At 44.9% G+C, this 19,448-nt stretch overlaps 1 protein-coding gene across 5 annotated transcripts in view; it reads left to right on the top strand.

Moving 5' to 3' along the window:
* INTS4 (integrator complex subunit 4) overlaps positions 1 to 19,448 on the top strand; it is a 52,220-nt gene that overhangs the window by 25,720 nt on the left and 7,052 nt on the right. For all 5 annotated transcript variants that reach the window (XR_003092138.1, XM_025193888.1, XM_025193889.1 and 2 more), the window contains 8 exons: positions 358 to 515; positions 2,738 to 2,831; positions 4,922 to 5,002; positions 10,468 to 10,598; positions 14,012 to 14,071; positions 16,090 to 16,249; positions 16,499 to 16,642; positions 18,164 to 18,284. Coding sequence is in view for 4 of the 5 variants with exons in the window: in XM_025193888.1 (XP_025049673.1) it covers positions 358 to 515; positions 2,738 to 2,831; positions 4,922 to 5,002; positions 10,468 to 10,598; positions 14,012 to 14,071; positions 16,090 to 16,249; positions 16,499 to 16,642; positions 18,164 to 18,284 (949 nt within the window). In the remaining variant the exon portion in view is untranslated. The remainder of the gene's footprint in view (positions 1 to 357; positions 516 to 2,737; positions 2,832 to 4,921; positions 5,003 to 10,467; positions 10,599 to 14,011; positions 14,072 to 16,089; positions 16,250 to 16,498; positions 16,643 to 18,163; positions 18,285 to 19,448) is intronic.

Below are 19,448 nucleotides of genomic sequence, written 5' to 3'. Positions count from 1 at the left end.
CCTGCTTGTTGATGTCCTGAGACAGCAGGTGGCCTTAAGTGGGTCCCTGTGCGCACCTGCTTTGCATGCAGGGGTGAATTTCACTTTGTGATCTTGGCAGTGTCACTTAGCCTTACTTTCTTCCTCTCTGTAAGCGGGCGATGTTTCCCTCAGGTGTTGAAGTTTTTAATTGTCTTGTACTTGAGACCTTTGGCAAGAGGGAACTAGTGTTATGCAACAAAGATATGAAACTGTCGGCTATTCTGAACTTTAAAAAGTGTTGAAGTTCTCACTTTGGGGTCGTCTTGTTTAATTTTGGACACATGTTTTGAGATCCTGTTATCCGAACTTAAGACTTTTTGGTTTCCTTGTATTCAGTTGCCAGGTAGAAAGCTGGTGTCCTCCCCTGTGTCCCAGAGTGTTACACCACATGAAGATCCTTCCCAGCAGTTCTTGCAGCAGAGTCTTGAGCGAGTTTACAATCTTCAGCACTTGGACCCACAGGGCACACAGGAACTGCTCGAATTCACCATAAGGTAAGGTGTAGTGGCTCTTGGGACAGGAAACCAGTTCCCAGGTTTTATGAAATAGCTCCTTGATTCCCAGTACTGTTGTTTAGTTTCCCAGTTTCTAAGGGCTCTTAGGCTGAGCTCTCTGCTGGAGAGAATAATTTGATGAACAGTACTTGGGTTATATGAAATGTAATGGGTGTTCCCCACCCCATGGCATGGAAACTAAGCAGCTACTGTGTATTTAGAGTGGCCATGTTGTGTATGCAGGCAGATGAGTTGTCCTCAGAGTTTTCTTCTGTTTGTCTGAAACCTTTAGGTTGACCCTAAGGTCTGCATCCCTACCTCTGCTTGTCCAGTTTTAGTTGCCACAAAATCCAGAGATCAATGCCCATAAGGGGTGGAGAGGTGGGGGGAAGTAGCACTTCCGGTGGGTGTTCTTCCCACCAATCAGTGTCATTGAATAGTCTGGCCCTGTCCCCCCAGTACAGTTATTTTGGGGGTGATCTTTGACTTTCAAAGTTGTTGTGCCCCGCAGCCTGCCTTAGTCTAGATGCAGGTGCAGTAGAGCTTGGAACTAGAGGTTTTGTGCCGCCTCTCCCATTTCATCTCCGGATTGATTAATCTCCACCTCTCCCAAACCCCCACGAACAAATTAAAACAACTTGATTGTAATACAAGGCTTTTGGGGGTGTACAAGGGACTGCTGTCCTGACTATTGGGTAGGGGGAAGGGAGGGAAGAAGTAGTAGAAGACTCCCTCCTCCCTTGCCATTAGTATTAGGTAGAGAAGTCATGTACAGCCCAGTGAAGTGGCATGTCTTCCTGGTTCTCACTTCCAGCTCTGACTGCAGCAGTTTTGCTAGTGGTTAGAGCATGGGCCATGTGGGTGGGGGTGAGAAAGAGAGAAACAGTTTAGCCAGTTGCTTAACCTCTGCCTCAGTTCTTCCATCTGCAGATTCAGAACTCTGCTTGCCTTGCAAGGGTGTTGAGGCTTAATTAATGTTGCTATAGAAATGAGCATTAACTGCATTGTCAAAGCACAGAAGGAGGAGTTTCCTGGCTGACTGTTAGTTAGAAAGCAGCTCTCCCCCACTCAGAACATAAGCACTCATTGAGCAGAACACAGGGAATGGTCCACAAGGAGTATGTGGTTCTTTCTTCTAAAATGGCAAGGGTGGGCGTGAGTGGCTTTGTGTGCCCCAAGTTGGATATATGTGGCTGTGTCTAAGGAAGGAGCTGCTGCTTTGTGTGGGAAGGATCCTTCATGGCTGCGGACACTGGGATTCTTATAGAGTCTTTACAAATTGACAGCAAATGGCAAAACAAATGGCACGTTTAGTACTGCCTTAAGCTGGGAACTATTTCACAAACAGCATGTTTAATTAAAATGAAGCCACTGCAACCTGTTGTTATAAGATGCCTACTGTAGGGGTCAAGCAAGGAACCACAATGCTGATTTAAAAGATAAAGTCTGAAAATAATACATTGCAAAGCAGAATGCAGAACAAATGACAAGGAGATGGACTCTGTTTATTCCTTGGAATTCTATGGAACTGGAGACAGATGTTTTCTTGCTAGAAACCTAGATTTGGTTTAAAATGTCACAAAAGCTGGAGCAGTAAAAGCTTGCATGTTCTATTAGATTGCCCAGTTTATTCTGAGAGGCAACATGGCTTACTGCTCCACTGGTATTCAAGTAGTTACTTGTTATGTATTACATTATATAACTATATCTTGTAGACTGTACATCAGACTTTCAAAGTAAACCACGTTTTAAAAATGCAGCTATATTTCAAATATAACAGGTTACATGAGCCCAGCATGTTCCAAACCCATCTATTTTAGCCAGTACCAGTAGTGAGATTTCCCAGCTGATTAACACAAATGGACTGTTTGCTGCTCTGAAAAAATCTGAAGCATTTGAGTTAAATCTGAAGCTGCTACACTATACAGTTCCCATAGGGCTGCAGAGTAATGCAGGCTGACAGACTAACTGCCTCTCCTGCTGTGCTCGTGTCAGCTTTCAGGAAGGGGAGAGAAGTGAGCAGGTCCCAAGGTGCAGGCTGATATGTACTCTGTTTTCCTACCGCTGCTTGTGGGGCTGGGCAGAGGCAAGGCTCAGGAGTAGGTAACATCAGAATTATCACTGCTGTAGGATTTGCAATGCATTGAGATTTGCCATTTATGGTGATTTATTTTCATCATCATCATGAAAGTGATATTTGCTTTTTCTTGTCTCTGCTCCAGTGACCTCCAGAGGCTTGGAGAACTGCAGTCAGAACTGGCAGGGTTGGCAGACTTCACTGCAACTTACCTTCGGTGTCAGCTGCTTCTCATCAAGGTTTGGCTTCCTCTGCATTTCTGAGAGCTGGAATCCTGTTGTAACTGGCTGTTGCATTTCACAGTGGCATGCTAAGCAACTCTTGCACATATCACATTTTCTCCCTGTTAGTGGATCAAACGATTCCTAAGGTCTGCTTTAGGAAAACTGATTTACCGTGTAATCTCAGATGCAGTGGTACTCCAAGCACAGGCCTGGGACTGGGGAGCTTTTAACTCGGCTCTGACACTGCTTCCCCACTGTGGCTTTGGCAAATCATCTTTATACCTTGTCTACACTGATTTCACCCACCAGTACAGCTGCATTCATAACTTCCTCATGTATATACCTGGTTTACATTGGCACGTGAGGTCTGCATTGTGATCTGCAGTGTAAAAAATGTGTCTGTGCCGGGGGTTGCACAGTACAGCTACACTGGCTGAAATGTGAGTGCAGACAAGATCACTGAGAAGCTTTGTTCAATAGGAAATTTACATTTTCCTATTCATGGCTGTCAGCAAGTACTTTTGCTGAACTGGTTTTAAAACTGTTTGAACTGGTGGTGGGTGAAAATTACCCTTAGCACCTTTGTAGAAAAGATACTTCAGACTCAGGCAAGCCCAATTTCAGTTGTGTTATTGAAAGGTGGTCCCATCCTTTTTTTTAAATAACAGCAGGTAAACTGATTCATCAGGAGCCATTATTGATAACCAGGTCATGTTCTTGTTGCATTTGGGAATTTGTACCTTTTGCCTCATTTTCCAGTCTTCAAAATGGGAAGGAGGCTTACCAGGCTTCCAGGGATGATATGAAAATTAGGTTTTTTTGCTTTGAAGGTGACCTATATAAATGCAAAGCATGAATAATTTGTAAACAGTTTCCCAGAAGACTAGCATGACTGCCTACTGAAATACAGTGCTGCTATGAAAGTTAGGGGGAAATCAGCTTCTTTGCTCAGGATGAATTTACAAGTTGGAATTTCTTATACCAAGCTAGCAAGTCCTTGACTCATTTTCACTCCAGAGATATTCTACATAAGCACAGTTACAGTTTAATACACTATTCAGTTGCTGACTCAGCAACTTTTTGCAGAAGCAGCATGTGCTATCCATGCAGAAAATCAGGATTTGGGAGTTATTTTGAGACTCGTTCTTCTTTAGGAAGAGGGTAATTGGAGTGAACAGGTACACAGGGGCTTAGAGGATACTTTCTTGTGCTTCTGGCAAAGACGTGTTGCTTTGTTTGTAAGAACTGGGTGGCTTGGGCAAGGGAACTGTTCTTAAATGAGAAGTTTGATCACATAGAAAAATGTTGTAATAATAATCGTAATAATTTGGATAAAAACCATAAGCAGTTCAGAAACACCAAACCATTTATATTCCTAAATAGATTACAAAGTGAAAACCCTTGTGTGTCAAGCCAACCCCTTTCATTTGGAAAATACTATGTCAGGAAAGGGTATTATCTTCCACAAAATAGAAGTGGCTCGTACCTTCCCAATCTCTCTGGGCTGACAGGGTTCCTGACATAGAACTATAGGTGTTCCCTTCTTTTTGGAGGTGATGGACCAGGATTTTGAGAGCTAATTCAGATGGTGCGTATACTCTGCGTATTCTGAAACTCAGCTTCCTAGGAATTCCTGTTCAGCAATATGGAAAGGAAAAAGAGTTTGGAGGTGGGATGGAGGCAGTGGGTCTGGGCAGAACATCAGCCTTGCTACCTCTTACTTCTGCTGTCTCTAATTAATGAGTTGCTGTTAGTGCTTATTTATCATCTTGGCCTCTTGCGGGGGTGGAGTCATGGACGAATGTTCTGGGATACCTGGAGCTGAGAATTTTTGGGGGGTTGGCTCTTAGTGCCTGAAATCTGGAGTTCTGTGACCCCACCATATTTTTATTCCTGAGGGCACCACAGTATGGTGCTGACACATTCTTGAGGAAGAAGAAAGTCAATGCTGCTGTTGGACCAGCACAGAGGGGTTGTATGGGAAGAACGCCAAGCTTATCTAGTCTTTGTTCCTAAATCTATTGAGCCCTTCATATTCCCACTAGAGTGTATTAGCTAATTATGAACTGTCCATGGTTTGGTTTGGTTGTTTGTTTTTTTTGTAGGCCCTTCAGGAAAAACTGTGGAACGTGGCGGCTCCTCTGTACCTGAAGCAGAATGCATTGGCATCAGCAGCAGCAAGACAGGTGAGACTGAAGCCATGTCTTCCAGGGTCAGGTCCTCTGGGTAGAGACCTTTTCTTTTGTGCCCTATGCCTATGACACTCCTACGTAAATGAAAAATGCCAGTAATCTTGGATTCCAAAAGCCATGTGAATTGTGTGAAAGATGAGCCAAACATGAGGGTTTTTTTACTTGCTCCTGGCTCCTGGATAATTGGAGAGATATTTTATTGCCTGGATGCTGATTTAGAAAATAATTATGTAAGTAGCAGGTAATCAAGTGATAGTTTATGAGAAATTAGCCATATCCAAGATTTTAGGCTTATGAGTACTTCTTCAGTATAACTAAACTGATAGCTGAAAATTAGAAGTTCTGTGTCAATGTCAAAAGATATAGCTAGGTGGTTGACTTAATTCCAGTTGTATCTGAGGCTGATAGTCATCTGGGGAGTCTGATAAGGGATTCTGATGGCCTTCTGGGGAGTCAGCTTGCAAGATCAGCTCAGCTCCAGCCCCCTTATATGTGGCAGTCTGCATTTTAAGCACTGACAGCCAGTTTTAAAAGCGCCTTAAATGACAGTGGAGCAGTGGTGAAAGCTAGAAATGTAGAATCCATGACTGCTTTAGAGATGGAGTGCATGTCATTGTCTGTGAGCTGGACCTGAGGTATACAAGTCTTTTTGTTCAGTTCAGGTTTGAGACTGAACTGAACATCTGAACTTAGGAAAACTGTGAATCCAAAACCAAACCTTGATTCGTGCCCATGTTTAGTGTGGATAAGAGCCATCTGTGAGTCAACAAAGGCTACAGCTGCAATCACAATGGTGACCATGTGCAAAAAAACCCCAAGCTGGAGAACCTAAATAAAAGTGGACAAGAAAGCAAGCTATTTAACAATCTGGAAACAAACCTAGGCTAGCAAGGAGTGCGTCGACCTGCTGGGAAAAAATATTGACGCACGCAGTCTGCAGTTAATTAAAATGTAGCGAGAGGTAGCTATCTCTGTCTGTCAGAGCCTTCTATGTTGTAGACGGCTGCCCCCAGAGACTGGGGGAAACAAACGTCTATCAGCCTTGTAAATCTTTCTCTAATTGCAATATCTTTCTTGGGAGCTCTGCCCAGCAGCACATCCTCAGGGAGGCTGATATTTGTTCTCATTGCACCTACAGATCACTTAGCAGCCAATAGGAAGAGAGGGAGCCTTTCCTATCATGTCATTTCCCAGTACCTGAGTTCAGTGTGAAATGCTGATTTATAGAGAAGCTAGCTACCTTTAACTCAAGTACTTCTTTCTTCTACATAAACCTATCTTCCTCTATTTCAGTGACTGTCAAACTTTTTAGGCTCAAGTCAACCCTCCATAACTTCTGAATTTTGCAACAGCCCCATTGAGAATCATCGAGTTAGTCTAAATTCAGAAGAGATGGAGGGAGTCTTGAGACTAAAAAGGTTACGAACCACTGATCTAGTTGAGGGTAGTGGGGGCAGGGCTTAACCCTGCCATGCTATGCTGTTTCCATTGTGTCCCCTCCTTGCCTCCAGTCTGTACTTGAGGGATAAAGGTGGCCCTTGCTGCTAATGTTGCCCCTGTGAGGTCTCGTGTACCAACAGTGACCCCCAAGCTCCTCTTGCTGGTTCCAGGAGCATGGGAAGTGTGAAAGGGATGAATCGAGCTTCTAAGCCAAACAGGGGAAGAGAGCTTTTACTTCTCTGTACAGGAACTAGGCAGCCTTAATGAGATCTTGCGGTTCCTCCTTCCTCTCCAGACAGCCATGGCACCCTGGTTGAGAATCACTGGTCTACATAGTAAAATTAGGCAAATTGACATTATCGGCAATTGGCTTTAATGGCCAATGTGGCCAGTAATGTCACCGATAAATGCCATGCACATGCATGCGGCCAGGAATGTAGCCCGGAAGCTTGGAGAGCAGTGTTTGGCCGGTAAATCTGTTTGGAGGAAGGGGAGGCACCAATTGAGGTCCCCACAGTGAGGGAGGGAGTAGATCAGGGCAGGGGATGGTGCTGTCTGGCTTGGGTGGGGCACAGGGCAGAGCTGTGGGTGGCTTGTCCAGGGGGTGGAGGGGGTGGCTTGCTGCCGTGTGTACCCAGGGGGAGGTATGGGTGGGGGGGAATGTGCCCCCCCAGTATTTGTGCGCAGAGCGTGGGCAGGCTGCCTGCTGCAGGCTTGGACCTGGGGGCTACGCTGGCCTCTTTCTGGCAGCGGGGCTGGGCTGGGGCTGTGCTCAGGGTGGGCAATGGTAGTGCTGGGAGGGAGGGCTATAAGGAATTCTGGGTGGCTGTAGCCCACCACGTGGCTCCCCTCTCCCAGCTCTGGCTCTGCCCACCCCAAGCACAGCCTTGGCCCAGCCCCACTGCCAGGAAGAAGCCGGCGCAGCCCTTGGCCCTGAGCCTGCAGCTAGCAGCCTGCCCTCACCCCGCACAGAGGCTTGCTGGCTGGATGCTTCTCTCCAAACTACTGGGTTGCATATTGGTTGTCACAGGGGTGAGCAATTATTTTAACTGGAGGGCTGCTTAATGGGTTCTGGCGAGCTGTCGAGGGCTGCAAGGGCAGCCCTGCCCCTTGACAGGTGCCCTGCCCATGATTGCTAAGCGGAAGTCCCACCCCCTAACCTGCAACCTTTGCCACCTGATGTCCCTCCTCTTGCCCTGGAAGTAGTGTTTGGGAAGGAGGTTTGCCATCTTGCAACTGAAAAAAACCCAAGTTGTATACTAAAAATCAAACGTCCACAATAATATATTTTAATTTTATTTAAAATATTTTTTTCCTGATTTGTGTGTGTTTTTGTTATGTATATAGAGGTGATTGCATAATAGCTCAAAATGAAGTCTTACTCATGTATATTGCAGGGGATCTGGGGGGAAGTGTGGGGTTTTTTGGGGGCTGTGCACATAGGTGTGAATGTGGGTGGGTGAGTGTGTGTGGGTGGGGGGTGTGGGTGCATAGCAGTGAGTGGGACCCCCACCAGAGGCGCATGGGTGTGTGGGCAGTGCTTGTGTGGAAGGGTGTGGGGGGATGTGAGGGAGGATGTGGTTGTGGGGTTTGCAGGGGAGGGTTTGTGAGTGGTGGGGTGTGCATGGGACCCCTGTGTGCATCCCCTGAGCTGGTTAGCACCTGCCCCCACCCTACAATAACCTGGTGCTTGCGCGACCTGCGGTGCCTCCCTAGCAGCACCCAGTCTCACCCTGTGTCCACTCCAGACTCACCCCAGTAGGAGTGGATTAGCCAGAACCCAGGCACAGCTCCAACCCAGCATGCCCTGTGCCTGTTCCATACCTCCCACCTGTAGCATGTCCTGCCGCCTGCTACATCCTTTCTAGGCAGACCAGACGGCGGCAGCTTCTTGTACCTGGTGCTGCTGTTGGCCCCAGCCCCGCAGTACTGGTGGGGACCTGCGCTGCACAGCTCTGACCCTGCACCTGCTCCGGACTCACCTGCTTGCACTAAACTGTGGCAGCAGCAGCGCTGGCCAGGCAGAAAATGTTGCTCAGCACTGGGGAAATATGGCTTTTCCCCATCACTGCTGCCCAGTGCTCACTGGTACAGCTGTTTGGAGCCCGTGCAGGGTTGCCCAGCATCTGCTCTGCATTGTCATCGCTGCTCCATGGGGCAGCCCAGAGGTGGCAGTGACAGCAGCAGAACCACAGGGCAGCCCAATGCCTTGGCTGGGCAGCTGAAGCAGGGAGTAGCAGGCAGCAGCAAGGGGGATGGGGGCACTTTTCCTCTGTGCTGAGCAATAGTTTCTGCCTGGCTGCTGCTGCTGTTTTAGTGTGAGCAGGTGAGCCCAGAGCAGACGCAGGGTTGGGGCTGTGCAGCGTGGGTCCCCACCAGTGCCACAGGGTTTGGGCCAGCAGTGGCGGCAGATGCAGGAAGCTGCCACTGCCTGGTCTGCCTAGAAATGCAGTCCAGCTGCAGAGCTGTCCCAACCCCTCTGCATGCCCAGGGGGAGGCAGGATGTGCCTCCACCTGATAGTGCCTGTGCCAAGCGGGATCGAGGGACACTCCGCAGGCCCAGATAAAGCCCCTCCACTGGCCGTTTTTTGCCCACCCCTGGGTTATCGGATTGGTACTGGCCGATATGGCTGGTTAATAATTGGCCATCGGTATTGGCCAAAAAAATCTTTCAGTGCACCCCTCTTGTATAGTGTAGTTAACACTTAAAATGGGATGTGAATTATTTCATGACTGTAAGGTTGGTTGTTAGAGAAGGCCAGTGGCATTGGCCTCGCCACTCTGTCCCCATCATCATGGTGGCGCCCCACCGCTGCCTCCTGTCCAGGACACTCTTGGAGCACTCTGGTTGTTTCAGACAATCAATCGGAGCGTGAATAAAGTGTTACGGACAAGCAGACTACGGCCTTTATAATATTAGAATGGGGCCCAAAATTGGACATAGTACTCCAGATGATATCTCACCAGTGCTGAATACAGCAGAAGAATCACTTCCCTTGATTTGCAAATGATACTTCTGTTAATACAGCCTAGTGCTGTTGAATTGAAGGACTCTAAATCACTTATTTCAGATCTGAAGCACCCTCCTCTTTGGATTTATGCATAAGTCTGCTACCTTCTGCTGCTTACTTCTTGGATCAGTGGTTCTCAACCTTTGCAGGCTCAAAGCACCCCTTGGAAATTATAAGCTCTTTGTTTTTGCTCAGTTTTTAACTACAGAAAAATACCATGGCAAGTCTTCAGTTGCAAAGAACTCAAAGCTTACAACGGGGCAGAATGTTTTTAACACTGGATTCCTATTTGAAATCTCTCAGTTTATCTTGTGAATCACATCTGCACACCTAACAGAGCAAATATTGGATGAGACCAAATGGCACCTCTGAAAGGATCTCGAGGGACCCCAGGGTCCCATGGTACCGTGGTTCAGAGTCACTGTCTTAGACTGATACAGCAGGCTAGCATGAGTAATATAGTGTGTGGCTAGTGAGTATCCTGCCCTGAAGAGCTTACTATGTAGATGCGAGGAAGACCGGATACAGGAGAAACACAGATAGAGGAATGCTTGTTTCCACAAGGGTTGTGCATTGTATTTCTTTAATTTACATGGAGATTTAGGTTCTGATGCCCTTATGCCTGCTAGGTAGTACATCATAGTATCATAGTAGCTAGGGTCAGGAGGGGCCTGAACAGATCATCCAGCCTGACCCCCTGCCACAGGCAGGAATGAATGCTGGGTTTGCAAGACCCCAGACAGGTGATCATCCAACCTCCTCTTGAATTTGCCCAAGGTAGGGGCGAGGACCACTTCCCTGGGAAGTTGGTTCAAGATTTTGGCCCTAACTGTAAAATATTGCATTCTGATCTCTACCTCATTCCATGGGTATAGTTCCACTGAAATAATGGGGGCTACTTGTGGAATAATATACTATTCAGTAAAGGCAGAAGTAGAATCGATGACTGCGCCTGTCGAACCCCTAACAGTTTGATAATCAATTAATCCCATATTGTCTATACTGTAGATTATGGAAGAAACTTACAAAATGGAGTTCATGTACAGTGGAGTGGAAAATAGACAAGTGGTCATTATTCATCACATGAGACTGCAAGCAAAAGCGCTACAGCTTATAGTGACTGCACGTACCACAAGAGGGTAAGAATTGCCTACAATCAAGGAGATGGGGCTTCTTGAAAGGAAAACTGTAATAGCCTCCTTCCCTTGCATGTGGCTGAAAATGTCATTGTTGTCATTGTCAGCAATCCCTCAATTCGAGAAGGATTTCTACCACGACTCATTGATGGGTCTTGAGATGACTCAAGAGTCCAATCCTTGAGCCACAGATCTATCTGCAGACGTTTCAGGTCTTTCCACGGGGGAGGGGAGGCCATAAGCCAGGCTTCCTCTCCTTTTCCTTCTTCCACTCTCTCTTCTCTGGTTCAAGGGAAAGATGCTTTACCTCAAAATGGGCAGCTGCGTGGTTGAGGTTACGGTGCCATTGGAGTTGGTCAGTAGCCAGGTCCTGCCATGTCTGAAAACAGCAAAGATGTAAATAACTGTTTGTTAAAAGAATGTATATTAAGAATGAAAAGATTTAATCAAAGAACTTGTACAGCTACACAGCACAAAATCAAATTATAAAATAGCTTGGAATGCACAAAACATTTGATTTGAGTGGTCTATGACACACTGATTTATAAAATACATAAATGAAGATATTGAAAATTTATAGCATGCCATTTATTTTTAGACATATTTAAATAAGAAAAGTTTCACATTAGTATTGTTAAAGGATTCCATCATAAACTTGGTCAACAGGTCTTTTCTGTTTTAAAAAAAAAAAAGGGGATAAGGGAAAGAAAAGTGATGTTTTACTTAATCTTTCTTTCTCGCAACAGGTATTTTATGTCCCAGTTGGGTAGATATTTAATCATGCAGATAACTTTGATCATTACAGAATCATAGACTATTAGGATTGGGAGGGACCTCAGGAGGTCATCTAGTCCAACTTCCTGCTCAAAGCCGGACCATCCCCAACTAGATTATCCCGGCCAAAGCTTTGTCTAGCTGGGTCTCAAAACCCTCCAAGGATGGAGACTCTACAGTCTCTCTGGGTAACCTGCTCCAGTGTTTTACTACCCTCCTATTAAGAAAATTCTACCCAATATCTAACCTCAGCTTCCCTTGCTGGAAAATGACACCGTTGCTCCTTATTCTGTCATCTGCCACCACCGAGAACAGTCTCACTCCATCCTCTTTTGAACCCCGCTTCACGTAGTTGAAGGCTGCTATTAAATCCCCACTCAGTCTCCTCTTCCGACTAAATAAGCCCAGTTCCATCAGCCTCTCCTCAAGTCATGTGTCCCAACCTCCTAACCATTTTTGTTGCCTTCTGCAGGACTCTCCAATTTGTCCACATCCTTTCTGTAGTGGGGGGCCCAAAACTGGACACAGTACTCCAGATTTGGCCTCCCCAGTGCAGAATAGAGGGGAATAATCACTTCCCTTGACCTACTGGTGACACACCTACCAGTGCAGGCCAGTATGCCATTAGCCTTGGCAACAAGGGCACATTGCTGCTCATATTCAGCTTCTTGTCCACTGTAACCCCTAGGTCCTTTTCTGCAGAGCTGCTGCCCAGCCAGTCACCCCCAGTCTGTACTGGTGTATGACATTGTTCTGTCCTAAGTGCAGGACTTTGTACTTGTCCTTGTTGAACCTCATGAGATTCCTTTTGACCCAATCATCCAATTTGTCTAGGTCACTGAATCCTAGCTCTATCCTCCAGCTTATCTACTACTTCCCCCAGGTTGGTGTCATCTGCAAACTTGCTGAGGGTGCCCTCTATGCCATCTTCCAGGTGGTTGATGAAGACATTGAACAAAACCAGCCCCAGGCCCCACCCCCTGGGGCACTCCACTTGATACTAGCTGCCAACTAGACATCAAGGCATTGATTACTACCCTCTGAACCCTCCAGCCAATTTTCTATCCACCTTGCAGTCCATTCATCCAGCCCGTACTTCCTTAGCTTGCCTGTGAGAATGTGGGAGACGATACCAAAAGCCTTGCTGAAATCAAAGTATACACATCCACTGGTCTCCCTGCATCCACAGAGCCAGTCACCTTGTCATAGAAGGCAATCAGGTTAGTCAGGCATGACTTGCACTTGGTGAATCCATGTTGACTGTTCCTAATCACCCTCTTCTCCTCCAAGTGCTTTGAGATGGATTCCTTGAGGATCTGCTCCATGATTTTTTCAGGGACTGAGGTGAGGCTGACTGGTCTGTAGTTGCCTGGATCCTCTTTTTTCCCTTTCTTAAATATGGGCATCACATTTGCCCTTTTCTAATCATCTGGGACCTCTCTTGATCACCTTGAGTTTTCAAAGATGATGACCAGTGGCTGTGCAATCTCATCAGCCAACTCCCTCAACACCCTCAGGTGCATCCCATCAGGCCCCATGGAGTTGATTACATCCAGCTTTTCTAAGTAGTCCCTAATCTGTTCTGTCACCACTGTTGGCTGCTCACCTCCTCCCCAAAATGTGATTCTATGATTCTGCCCTACTTGCTAATCTTCCTGTGCATCAGGATGACTTGTTCCTGCACTCTCAGTAAAGCTTTTTTAAAGTACAGCCAGGTCTCCTGGACTCTTCTCCCCTCCTCAGTCTAGCCTCCCAGGGGATCCTGCCCATGAGTTCCCTGAGGAAGTCAAAGTCTGCTTTTCTGAAATCCGGGGTCCTTACTCTACTCCTCTCCATCCTTCCTTTCCTCAGGATCCTGAACTGAATCATCTTGTGGTCATTGCTGCCCAAGTTGCCATCCGCTACTACATTCCCCACCAGTTCTTCCCTGTTTGTGAGCAGCAGGTCAAGAAGAGCACAGCACCTAGTTGGCCACTCCAGCACTTGTGCCAGGGAGTTGTCCCCTATACTCTCCAAAAACTTCCTGGTTTGCCTGTACACTGCTGTTTTGCCCTCCCAGCAGATGTCAGGGTGGCTGAAGTCCCCCATGAGAACCAGGGCTTGTGATAGGGAACATACATGATCTTAATAAAGATGATCTTAGTAAAGATGATAACATGATTAGGAACATGCATGATCTTAATAAAACAGATCATATTTTATTAAGTTTAGTTTGATTACTCCAGTAAGTAAAGTTCTAAATGACTTTTTAAGTATTTGTAATTTTAAGGATTGTAATTTTAGCTTGGTAGAGTTTGGGTAAAATACTAGGAAGATAGCTAGGAGATGGGCTTTTATTTTTTGGTTACTACCAATGTACTCCATTGCCTTGAAGTTATTTTACCTATTTGCTTCTCAATTTCCCATCTATAAAGTGGGGGACTTCACCTTGGCACTGAGAGCTCATTTGTTATGTAAATGCAAAGCGTTGGGGTTTTTGTGGGGGAGGGGTTGTGGTAGTATCACAGTGGCTTCAAATTATCTTTAGGATTTTGCTTATCTGTACTATCTTCTAAAATTCCCATGTAGCTTTACAATGTTTATGGGACTAGCCAGTTTCTCTCTAATATTTCCCTTTTATTTTCCATTCATCTTCATTTCAGAGTGGAACCCCTTTTTGGGATGTGTGAAAAGTTTTTACAGGAAGTGGACTCTTTTCAGAGGTAATTGCATTGCTCTTTTCCTTTTCCATTTAAACTTTTCTCTTTTTTCTATGCTATCTTAAGTAGAGAACGTGTCAGACTAATCTTAGGCTTTCAGATACCTAATTTTTGTTTTAGAATTAAGTTGGGCAGTAGGCACTGCTAGCTCTATGCATTGAGTTTCTTGCTTGATATTTGGTTTCACCTGTGTGTATGCAGCTCCAAATGGCACCAGTATGCTTTGTACATAAAAAGCCTGATCATGCACCTGTTGAAATCAGTTATAAAGCTCCTGCTGTCTGATATAGAATCAGGGTCTTGGAAAACAGAATATGTAAGTACAGCTTTACTGGGAAGATCTGAGAGCACAGTTTTTCATTTGATTTCTTTAATTAACGAACCTTGATTATAAGAATAGTAGTTAATGGGAAGGTTAGAAACTTTGAAGGTAGTTTTTGGCCCCTGATACTCTGACAACTCCTCTCTAATGCTTTTAACATAGCCCATCAGGCCCCATGGAGTTGTATATATCCAGCTTTTCTCTGGTATCTTAGTGCCAGCTTTTCTTGCATTGCTTACCTTTCTTTTGATATTTTTTGTGAATTCTTTTTAAGTACTTGTTCACATGACTGCTACTTCTGGAGCACATGCATCTGAGATTGGATTATTTTTGTCAGCTGTGTTCATGGGACTTCCCACTGTGCCTTTAACATCCTTACCCTGTCATCATTTCTGGGAATAGTGAAGGGTGCTTAAATCCTCTCCGTTTACTCAGCCACAGAGTAGTTCAGAGCTCTTCATCTCTGACATGGTGCATGTTTTACCAAATCACACCAGTAGCATTTGTCTATAAGGCATGCAGAATCTTATAGCTGATTTCAGTGGGTTAAGGACAATGAATGGACTGTTGATCCAGTCTTGCAGACCACCTCGTGCAACTGGGGATGTACACCAGCAGATTGATTTACTTCAGAGCAGAACAAGAAATGGTAGACTGTCTTCTCCTGATCCCAGGCTATTTGTACAGTGCTATCATGCCACAAGCTCCAGAGATGAGCTATAGGTCCTATGAATTCTCCATTGCATACTCTTGATATAATTAGGATTCTTTCGTATTACCTTGGTAGGGTTAGACTATTCAGGATCTCCCCAACTGTTTGTAGCTTTTTGCTGACAGGATGAAATTCAAGTCAGTATTCACCTAGTGATTAATTAAATGGGTGTCTGTTGTATTAGCTCATGCCATGAATTAGCAAAGTTAAATCCACCAATGCAGATTGTGTGTACCCTAATAGATCATGCTCAGATCTGTTTGCTCTGAGCAGCATATCTGTTTTAGAAATTTGGCAGGAAGCTGTATGGGAACCAGACCCCACTGTCATCCAGGCCATGTTCTTAGTTGAGACATCAAGATCCAATTCCTCTTTGGCAGAGCTGTCTTGCGATCATTAAATAGGCTTTCTGGCACTCACTGATTGACACTCAGGTCACGAGACACTAGTCAGCAAGAACAGAATCCCTGGGTAATGGCTTGAACCAAGAACAGTGACTGCACAGTACCTCCTTCTTAGAGGTATGGTGTTCATATGCATCCCAGGACCTCCCCTCTTCCCTGATGCTGTTGGATCCTATACTGGCTGGATCCCCCATTGGTGAAGAACTGAAGGGTGGGTAAGCCTTCAACCCTTTTATGCTTCCAGTTTGGGAGGAGGAAAGGGTATGAGGAGCCCTAAGGTGGAGGCCTGGCCCCAACATAATTGCTGGCTAAACTAATCCCATCTTGTGCCCATGTGCATGTGTGCACCAGAAATGGGAATCCATGTGACAACCTGTCACAAAAAAAATAGGGTAAGTAGTAGGTGGGTTTTTTGTTAATGTTGCAGCTGACCTTGAAGCTTGTCTGTTGATTCTGACACTTTTACAATGTCAGCCCTGTTGTGATAGTTGAAACAGATAAAGCTGAACCATTGAGAGAACCAAGGAGTACAGTCCTAGGAAATGACTTTGATTTACATTCCTTATGTTCTTAACACACGCAGATGTTTTATCTCTGAGCTCCCCCACATGCAAGGCAGTTTCGTGGATCAGCTGCTAGACCTGATGCCCAGGCTTGTGACCTCCAAGCCTTCAGAAGTGGTAAAAATCCTGCAAACAACGCTACGACAAAGCGCCTTCCTTCACCTTCCTCTGCCAGAGCAGGTGAGCAATCCACAGGGAGCAAAATAGAGGCATCTTCCAACCTGTTCCCAGAACTAACTCATGAGCCCTTTATGGGCCAGTCATGAGGGACGTTTTTCTTCATACTAAATGTCAGGGTCTTCAGGACTGTTGCCAAAAAATAAAGAGCTTGAATAATTTTTAGATAATGTCAGCAATTTAAAAAAATTCACACACAATGGATTCTTTGTTAGAAGGTGGAATAATTGTCTCTTTCTCCCACTGCTCCAGCTCCATAAAGCTTCTGCAAATATCATTGAACCTACCGGTGAGTCTGATAACCCTTTGAGGTTCACATCAGGGTTAGTTGTGGCTTTGGATGTTGATTCAACTCTGGAACATGTGCAGGATCCTCAGACCACAGTTAAAGTTCAGGTAATGAATGATTGTTTTAAAGGATAATGGAAGTAATTAGCATTTTCTCCTAGTTCACCATAATGATAATATTCTTAAGTTACAAAAATGCTATGCTTATTTTTGATGAGGCATTTATTTTCTGTGATTAAATACAGCATTACATTTAGATCAGTGGCTCTCAACCTTTTTAGACTTAAGCAGTACTCAATAGACTCAAAGCATCCCTCCACAACTCTTGTGAATTGAGCAGCAGCCCACTTAAAAAAACAACTTATTTATGACAGTGCTTACCTCCTTCCAGAGGGGTTGGCTAATGGGACATAGGGTATCGGGCAGGGACAGGGACTGAACCTGAGCTGCCTCTTATCTGCTTATCTTCTCACACCTTGTGGCACCCTTCAAAGGATCTTGTAACACCCTATTGAGAAACGCATCTATTTAGGTACTAGTTTGCAGCTAGTACACAGGCTTTGACTTAAGCACAGTCCACAGAAGTTTTGGTTTGAGTCCACGTCTGCTTATGGGACAGATCAGGGCATTGGGGTAAGCTATGTAAAATTCCAAGTGGTCAAGCCTTCTGATGGCACTCTGTCATTGTAAATTTTTCAGGTTAATGCTGCTTTTTGTATTCAGGAAGCATGTTGTGGGCACAAGCTAAAACAAATATTAGACGCTATGCATCAGAAGGGTGAATGAACTGGTGGGAGCAGAAGTTGCTGTTTGAAAGCTTACACAAAGATATAGGCACATTGTCCTCCTTATTTTAAATATCCTTCCTGCTATTTAGTCACTTACATAAAACATAACCAAGGACACAGTCGTGATAGTGCAGAATAAATTGTATAGCCCTAAAGGTTTTCATTGCAGGCTGGGAAACCCAGTGTGTAGTGCAGAGGTGAAAGCCAGTTTTAATGCATGTTTTTCTATGCAGCAGTCCGGAATGGCCATCACGTAGCCAACACAACTAGAGGATTAGCTACAACGTTAGGAAGGTAGGGAATATAAGTTAGTGTGAGAAAAGCCAACCACAATGTATAAATTCCAAGTACAGTAAACTAAGAACATAAGTGTAATAAAATCATAGAGTAGTAGGACTGGATGAGACCTCCAGAGGTCATGTAGTCCAATCCCCTGCCTGAGGCAGGGTCAGCCCTATACAAACCATCCTATAAAATCCATGATCTAAACTCTACATAAGACTACCATCAACCCTGACACAACATAGACATAATACCCTAACCTCCTGTGTCTTGCATGTAATGCTTCTATTGATGAATCCCAAAACTACTTTTGCCTTTTGGGTCAGACCAGTGGTCCATCTAGCTCAGTATCCTGTCTCTGACAGTACTAGAAGTAGATGCTATAGAGGGAAAGTATTGAACTGGATGTTTCTAGAGTGATCTGTCCCCTATTCATTTCCCTCATTGGCATTCACCATTATATGTTTAGAAATGCCAGACAAAACATCTCCAGCCGAATTCTGTTTAATAGCTATTAATAAGAACAAACTTTTGGTGGTTTCTTCTTTACTTCCATTAGGTATTATATCCAGATGGACAGGCACAGTTAATCCATCCTAAACCAGCGGACTTTCGAAATCCTGGTCCTGGAAGGCACAGATTGATCACTCAGGTTTACCTTTCGCACACTGCCTGGACAGGTAAAGAGCACATGCTTGTGTATATTATCTTCTCCTATCCCAGCCTTTCGTTCCTGAGGTGCATCTCACACAGACAATGCTACTCTCTCTTAAAAGGACTTCTGGGGAAAATGCAATCTCCAGCTGCCATTGCCTCCTTCCCCAGAGCTTTCCATATTCTGGAGGGAGCTCCTACGTATCCTTGTGACCCTCTGAGCAGTTGTATCCCTCAGCCTGACACGGCTGACAGTCCTTTGCCACCACTCCTTAGCTAACCAAGCAGCCTGCTGCCGGTGTGAGAGGGTGTTTGTGTGCCACCCAAAGGGGAGCACGTTTTCCAGGACACACAGCCTTTGAATGAGAGAACAGGTATTAAATGCGAGTCACTCCTTTTTTAGCAGAGAGCAATTAGCACTAGGTCCCAGGACTCAGTATCCTAATTATAGAAATGTTGAGTCCTTTTTAAATGATCCAAGTAATTCATTGTTCTACTTCCAAAGAGTAGTTGAACACAGCAGCAAAACCCTGAAACTGTGCATTTGACAGTACTTTACCGCTGATTTTAAATATATGCTTTTCTGTATCTTCACTAAAAAGAAAAGCTTTATCCCTGAATTCATCTTGGGCTTTGATGTTAATACTTCAGTAGTAGTTGGCATTTTGCACTTGTCCTCTACAATGTGCTTCCATGACTGGTATATAGGGCATTAGCCTACCAACGTAAAGGTCCAATATTTCTTTTCAGTGTCTCCTAAACAGGGTTCCTGCTTTTCCCTTTCACTTTATTCTATTCAAAGATTTTATCCATTTCCAGTTAACAGTATTTGGTAGGATTTTTCTCTAACCAGTACTCACATTTATTGTAGTTTTCTGTTTGCTGTGATATTTCTTACATTTCTACAATTTATGGAACATAATATGGCTTCGAAGCTTTCACTTATGCAGTTGTGTGCTGTAGAAAAGATGGCTTTCTTTTAAGATACGGAGCACCTGAATGTAGAGTTTTCATGCTCCATTGAAGTTGATGGAAATTTTGCCATGGCTTTCACAGAGTAGGATGAGTCCTGTTATTTTATGATTCTGCAATAGGCCTCCTGTGTGATCTTGGTCAAGTCACTTAATATCTCAGTTTTGGGGGTTGCTATTTACTGTATTGTGTAGATTAGTGAATAAAGTGCTTGAGGG

This window comes from Alligator sinensis, unplaced genomic scaffold (genome assembly GCF_000455745.1).
Source record: "Alligator sinensis unplaced genomic scaffold, ASM45574v1 scaffold1255_1, whole genome shotgun sequence".
In the NCBI taxonomy this organism is placed as follows: Eukaryota; Metazoa; Chordata; order Crocodylia; family Alligatoridae; genus Alligator; species Alligator sinensis.
Note: the sequence above shows the minus strand (reverse complement) of the source record. Positions and strands in the feature narration are given on the sequence as shown.